Source organism: Nanorana parkeri, unplaced genomic scaffold, assembly GCF_000935625.1.
Source record: "Nanorana parkeri isolate BGI_ZX_2015 unplaced genomic scaffold, ASM93562v1 scaffold967, whole genome shotgun sequence".
Classification (NCBI taxonomy): Eukaryota; Metazoa; Chordata; class Amphibia; order Anura; family Dicroglossidae; genus Nanorana; species Nanorana parkeri.
In genome coordinates, this window is record NW_017307235.1 from 230816 (window position 1) to 238219 (window position 7404).

At 42.7% G+C, this 7404-nt stretch overlaps 1 protein-coding gene across 1 annotated transcript; it reads right to left on the minus strand.

Annotated features, from left to right (window-relative positions):
- Window positions 1–715: 715 nt before the first annotated feature.
- LOC108795404 (nodal homolog) lies at window positions 716–5731 on the minus strand. The gene is made up of 3 exons (XM_018566651.1): window positions 5455–5731; window positions 3101–3855; window positions 716–868 (listed from the first exon to the last, which is right to left on the minus strand). Exons 1-3 carry the CDS (start codon window positions 5729–5731, stop codon window positions 716–718), a joined length of 1185 nt encoding a protein of 394 aa, XP_018422153.1.
- Window positions 5732–7404: the final 1673 nt, after the last annotated feature.

Genomic DNA, 7404 nt, shown 5'->3' on the forward strand with positions numbered 1-7404 from the left:
ATTTAACGAATTCTGCTGTTTTGCTGATACTCGCTCCATGGCTTCGCGCACCAACAATCATCCCACGTTCAAAGGCTGTTAAATTGCGTTGTTTACCCGTATCTTCAGAAACAAATCACTTCTACTGTCGTGGTAAACAACCCGCTTCCCTATTTATAATGGTCTGGCCCTCTAGCAACTTCAGCTCCAAATTATAGCTAATTTGCCTGCAAACGTCAGGAGGTCATAATAATCTGGCCACTCAGTGTATATGTCCAAGGGTTTTCTTTACATTTTCAACTATCGGGTTAATATTGGATATATGTTATGCAGCACTGGTGGCGGTTTCCTTTACCACCATGAAATCATTTTAAAGGTAAGGTACCCTTTAAAAAAAAAAAACATATTATTTTTTTGCATTAGAGTCTGAAAGGCATTGCACCCGCAATCAGTGCATCGTGGGTTTAGTGCTTTGGCTCCTGCAGATTCTACCTCCTGTCCTTGTCCGGACATTCGGTAACAGGGACCTGTTTAATATATGTGTTGAAATCAAAATATTTTTAAATTCACTTTTTATTATTATTAAAAAATATACTTTGACCTCAGTACAAAACATTTATTATTTATTGTTTTCATAAATATAAATAATTACATATATACAATATTTACATATTCAATTTATCCGAGTCTATTAATATATATATATATATGTATATGTATATAGACACGCAAAGGACTAGCTGCAGCCGCACTCTTCGACAATCATTTCTTCATGGTGCCTTAAGACCACCTCGCTGCCCTCATAGTACAGCATGGACAGGGGGCTCATCCTCACTGGGACACAGGCTGGGCATTCCACCTTCTCGGGCTGGTACAGCTTCATCACACTCTGCAAAACACAATAAGAAGACTGATAAGTAAATAGAGAATGCGTTATGGCGTATAATATAAAAATAATAGGGATTATAAAATTAAAAAAAGATTATTACACCAATAATCAGTCTGATTGACATTTCCCAGCACGCCATATGATATATAATGTAACCTCATATTATAATACCTAATCGCACAGATAACAGGGCTGATTCATAAAGACTGAATACAAAGGCATAAAAGTAGAGTTGTTGCCCAATCGGAATTCTATCTATCTATCTATCTATCTATCTATCTATCTATCTATCTATCTATCTATCTATCTATCTATCTATCTATCTATCTATCTATCAGCAACCTCAGCACTTCAGCTGTGCGGAAACTACAAATACCCTCAGTCTTGCAGCAATGCCCCATGGGACTTGTTTAACAGCTGGAATGCCAAGGTGCCTACCCCTGGTCTATCATCTATGTATTATCTAACAGCCTATGTCTCTATCTAAAGTTCTTACCGAAGGGCACAGTTGAAAAGCATATCAAAACACATGAAAGCAGCTAAACATTTTTAAAGGTGACCTGTAAAATGGCTCAGGGGTAAGAAACCTCTGCCCTCCAGCTGTGGTGAAACAACAAATCCCATCATGCCTTTGCCTCTGGGGGCCATGCCTGTGGCTGCCAGAGTCTTGCAATGCCTCATGGGACTTGTAGTTTCACCACAGCTGGAGGGCCGAGGTTGCCTACGCCTGAAGTAGCTTTTACATTATTTTTGCTAATACCGAAGTTTCTATGGAATGCAAACGACACATGACCCTTATATGCAGATGTGGTTTCACTTGTTTACAGTTAAAGGGAAACTGAAGAGTATTTTCACTCAGTACATATTCTGAATTATAGTTACACTTTTGTGAAAGTGGTGTATTATGTGTCACTTGACTGCTGTACCATATTTTGATCGTTGTAGTTCATATACATATTTTAAAATTGTCTCTCAAGTGGTTCTGTATGTATAGCTGTATCAGCTGAGACCAAGAGATGTTCACTGATAGGGGAAAGTGAGGTACGGCCACCATGATTCTCAGACGCCCCAGCTACATATGGGATGACCACAGTCTTAAGTTTGTTGAGCTTTTCACACTCATAGGTAGTCTTGGTGTTCTTTCCTCTCCTTCTTTCTGTTCTGACAAAGGCCCAGTCCTTAAGGCCAGTGGCATCACAAGGGGGGTGCGGCCCGCACCCGGGTGACACTATTGGGGGGGTGACACCAAAATGACTGACAGTCATTTTTATGTCACCCCCTCTGAAAAGTCTGGCACTCAGTCATGGACAGTTGCAGGAGAGAGAGGAGGGGACCCAGCGGCGTACCTTATCCCGCAGAGTGAATGTCCCCTCCTCTCTCTGCCGGCGTCCATCACCAAGTTGGCTGCCGACAGGTATCAAAAAGATGACAGCGCATGCGTGATGACGTCACGGTGGGGTGTCACCTGGTGTCTACTCCGGGCGTCTGGACGCCCCTGCTTATACCCACAAGTTTTAAGGGCCCCTCTGAGGTGTTTGAATTCCTTTGCCTTGGCCTTTGCCTTACTAAAGGCAAAGAGGTTGTTCACTTTACAAGGGAATTTCCCCTTAGCTTAGTGAATGAGGTGAAGCCCTTTCTGCTGACTTCCATCATCCATTCATACATTTTTTTTCCTTGCTCGTGATTGGGTATTCTATGAATTTTCCCCACATTCACTAGGCTAAGGGAAAGTTTATTTGCAAAGTGAACCGCCTATTCAGTAAACTAACCCCAATTAACTCTTATTGATGAGTATCTGTAGATTACTATGAGTGTAGTCCTGTATATGCAGTAACTAAAATATTCTAAGAGTATGGCTTCCCTTTAAGAATGTCATATGTATCTCTTCTGAAATGGCTAGAGACACCACTGTCCTTCAGTTATGACACCACTGCTCAACAAATAATTGCATTGTATAGAGTTACTTCTCCCCAACAGATTTATTTTTCACTTGGCAAACAACAATTAATGTCTAACAGGGTTATTCACAAAAGGGTGAAGAGTTTGGAGAAGGCAGGAGAAGTGAACCATCTAGGCCAAAATAGCTGATTTGGAAACATTTTCCAATTCATCTCACTTTCCTGTTCAGCTATGTTGTCCTAGATTGTTCACTTCTCCTGCCTTCTCCAAACTCTTCAACCTTTTGTGAAAAACCCTGTTTAAACATTATTAGAATTGCTTCTCTTTTCTTACCTTCATGTAAGCATGATTTGTTGGTTTGAAGGTCTCATTCAGCGGGATTGGACATGCACCCTCACATCTGTAGGCATTATACTTCTTAGGATAGACGATCCAATCTCCCCATCCGATTTCACCAAAGTCTACAACCATATCTACCCTTCGGCACAAGGGTTTCCCGTGTTCTGCAGGCCTTGAAGGCACATTGTTTATCAGCAGATGGTGGTCCTCATTCCTGTTCCTTCTGTGCCTCCGGATGGCTGATATTCTGCTAGCTTTCTCCAGTGCAACATACTTCGAGGACTCCACTGTTTTGATGAGACTTGGAGAACCAGATATGCTGTCATAGGACTTGTCCTTGGCAAACACCACAAGCACAACCCTCTCTGCACTGGATGTGTAGGTGGTCTGTTGTCCTCCTACTTCTGGTTCTAATTCCATATTTGTGTCCCTGGCTTTCTCTGTCATGTACTTGGATTTTATGTGCTCATCTGTATATTTTTCTCTTACGTGCTGGAGGAAGAGTTGAAGCATTTGGGTTAGGTCGAAGCTGGCCCATGGAGAACCTTGTATGGTAAAAGGATCTATCTTGAATGACCCAAGAAAGAGTTCTTTTCCTTTCTTGCTGTGGTAGATCTCTAAGGTTTTGTTCTCTGATGTCAGGAATGAAGGGGTGTGTATCCTTAGCTGGGCCAACTGTAACTCATTGCTGCTGGAAATCGAGGACATGTCGAAGGACAGCTTGAGGCGCTTATCGACTTCTGTACAATCTGCAGGAAACAAACCAATTCCGAAAATGTTAACACATTGTTCTGCAGCTTGGTTTTCCTAGATGTCACTGAGAAGAACGACTCATGTGTCAAACTGCTGTGTGTCTGGTGGCCAGACAGGAATAGGCTTAGACACCCAATACACAAAAACTGGTCGGATAACAAGTGTTTTAACACTTATTCTCAACAGGGGTAAGTCTAGGACCATCCATCTTTCTGTCTAGAGGAAGGAGAGCAGGGTCATCCCTCGGCCACTTGAAACACAGTTACGGCACATTGCTGCTTTTAATACATTTATTTGAAGGTGAACATATCCTAAAACTTGAGAAAAACTGCCAATTAACAAATTTAAAATAAATGCATGGACTAAAATGTTATTAAAGCTTTAGGATTTCAATATAAATTCAAAATTAATTTGTAATACTTTTTTAAATCTGCAGCTTTCAGTAAAGTCTAACTTGAGGCAAAATATGATTCCAACTTCTCACCCAACTCTGCTGTTTGGGTTCTATGAGACCGTACCACAAGTGCTGCAGATGTGCGCATGCCATCCAGTTAATGACAGACCCTTCCCATTTAAGTCATTCTCTTATGGATCCTGAAAGGACCATGCTGCTGGACAGCCAATTGGAAAAATTAAGGCAAACTATGATTCCCTCCAACTTCTCACCCAACTCTGCTATTTGGGTTATTTGAGACCGTACCACAAGCGCTGCAGATGTGCTCATGCTATCCAGTTAATGACAGTCCCTTCCCAATTAAGTCATTCTTTTCTGGATCCTGGGAGGACCATGCTGCTGGACAGCCAATTGGAAATGTTCATGTCATGCAGGTAGTGATGTGGACACCCAAAGAAGGATTCCACAGTAGTAAGGAGGAGAGAGGGCTTGGGACTGTGGTGCCACCTGACCGTGGCTTCAGGTAAGTAAAGTAGGGCATTTAGATCAGTTTTTGTGCATACCAATGACCAGTTAGAGGGAGAGGTGGGAAGGGGTTCTTGTTTTGCCCAAAGTTGGGCTTTAAAATAATACCTGGTGATCCTGCCATAAGGCCCCTTCTCCAGGCACTTTCTGTAATAGGGACTGGGCTTTGTCCCTGTTTCCCAATTGGGCTCTTGTGCTGTCACCCTGTCATATGAGCTTTTACTGGAGACTACAAGTGACATTTTTCAGGGATGGCTACTGTTATTACCATCAGGAATCCACCCTAAGAAATGCCATGCAGCCATCGCGGGAGTGCACGTAGACCAGAGATAGGCAACCTTGGCACTGCAGCGGTAATGGAACTTCAAGCCCCATGAGGCATTGCAAGACTGACAGCCACAGACATGACTCCCAGAAGCATGATGGATTTGTAGTTTCACCACTGCTTGAATGCCAAGTTTGCCTACACAACCTGCCGGGATGCATTAAAGCATGAAAAAGGTAAAAAATTTATTTTACTGAAAAAAAAAAAGGCAATTGTTTGTCATACATATAATTCTTTAACAAAGTAAATGTCTTTACAGCTAAAGTTTATATATACAAATATTTGATGGCCATTGGCCAATGACAAACATGCTTAAAAAAGGAAAGTAGGCATGGGAACCACTGTACTTACTTTTTGCAACAAGGCTTAGCACGGTGTTGTAATCTGAAGTGTTGGCTCGTTCTGACAATTTTGACTCATTCCGCATAAGAAGATTGTGGTAGAGCTGCATCATATACAAAGGATACTTCATACTCTGTAGGTGTCTGTTTCCTGGAAGGATGGATGATAGTTTCATGCCCAGATCAGATCCTGGAAGACCTATTTTTGACTCTGTTCCAAAAAGTGTGGGAATCCCATGAACCATGGACAGCAATACAATACTCAATGCTGTCTTAAGTGCAATCATGTCTGCTCAGCTTCTCTGCACTGCCACTTAACGCAGGAGATGTTGCCAGTTCTCACACTCTCTGAGGCAACGCTGGTCTTGCCCGCTGTATATATAGCGGGGAGGTTTGAGCTGTTCCTTTACTCTTCACACCTAATGACCTTTTGATCTACATGACCTCAGCATCAAAAGCCAATCACTTCTAGGGCCATGTCAACCCAATGGCCCCCTGCTGCTATACTAATGACTCCACACTGGGATTCTTGTAGAATGTCAAAGCTGCATCCTATGATCCTCCAAACCTCATTCTGAATGAGGACCTAACGTTACAGTAAATAGTCTACATACACCTATCTATGGATTTGCAATAGTCTTTATTGCAGAAGTGCACTTTAATGGAGAATAATTAAAATTAGCCAATGATTTAATTTGAAGGTAGACTTAAACCTTAAACTGGGTGGTATTTAGCTTGCTGATGTACTGTGCATCATAACCAATACAATTTTTGTAATAAAATTCTTCTTTTTAACTTTTTGTTTCCATCTGTTGTTGCATTTCAGTGCTGATAATCTCCAGCAGCCACTTTCTACATGCTCTCCGTCAATGGCTGCATGGCATTACTCATGACGGGGTTCCTAATGGTTACAACAGTGGACCGTGCCATGTATGTTGAAACAGACACTTGGGGTCGGATTTACTAAAGGCAAATAGGCTATTTACTTTCCAAAGGAAATTTCCCGTAGCTTATTGTAGACATAACAGGCGTGTTTCTAGGGTCCTAATAGGCCAGGGGCAACTTTGGGCACACAGATTAGAATGTTGAGGGCTGGTAGAATACCATGATGATTGGATTGGATGAAATCTGAGTCTAAAACTAATATAGACTTCTTAACTGAACAAAAATGAATTGGTCTAAAAACTGTAAAGTAACATTATGATGGCATGACTGAAATAAAAATTAAATGTATTATCATTGCTTAGGAAAAAAAAGATATGTTGATGGAATAATGTGGCCAAATTGGATTATGGATAAAATATATCATCTCCATATCTCAAAGGAGACCCGGGTCACTCAGTAGAAGACCCGGGTCACTCAGTAGGAGACCTAGGGCACTCAGTAGAACACAAGGAGCACCCAGTAGAAGACCCGAGGCACTCCCTAGAAGACCTGGGACACCCCCTAGAAGACCCAGGAAACTCAGTAGAACACACAGGACACTCAGTAGAAGACCCAGGGCACTCAGTAGAAGACCTGGGGCACTTACTAGAAGACCTGGGGCACTTACTAGAAGACCTGGGGCACTTACTAGAAGACCTGGGCACTCAGTAGAAAACCCAGGTCACTCCCTAGAAGACCTGGGGCATCCCCTAGAAGACCCAGGAAACTCAGTAGAACACCCAGGACACTCAATAGAAGACCTGGGGCACTCAGTAGAAGATCTGGGACACTCAGTAGAAGACCCTGGACACTCAGTAGAAGACTTGGGGTACTCAGTAGGAGGCCGGGCACCTAGTAGAAGACCCGGGGCACCCAGTGGAAGACCTGGAGCACTCAGTAGAAGACCTGGGGGCACTCAGTAGAAGATCTTGGACACTCAGTAGAAGGCCTGGGGCACTCAGTAGAAGACTTGGGGCACTCAGTAGAATGCCTGGTGCACAAGCCTTGGGTGCCAGGGTCTAGCAACACGAGGCTG

Coding starts and splice junctions, on each gene's coding strand:
- LOC108795404 (XM_018566651.1), bottom strand. CDS start 5,731: ATGATTGCACTTAAGACAGCATTGAGTATTGTATTGCTGTCCATGGTT. Junction 3,856..5,454: donor GCTAAGCCTTGTTGCAAAAA/GTAAGTACAGTG, acceptor TGTTTCCTGCAG/ATTGTACAGAAGTCGATAAG. Junction 869..3,100: donor CAAATCATGCTTACATGAAG/GTAAGAAAAGAG, acceptor TGTGTTTTGCAG/AGTGTGATGAAGCTGTACCA.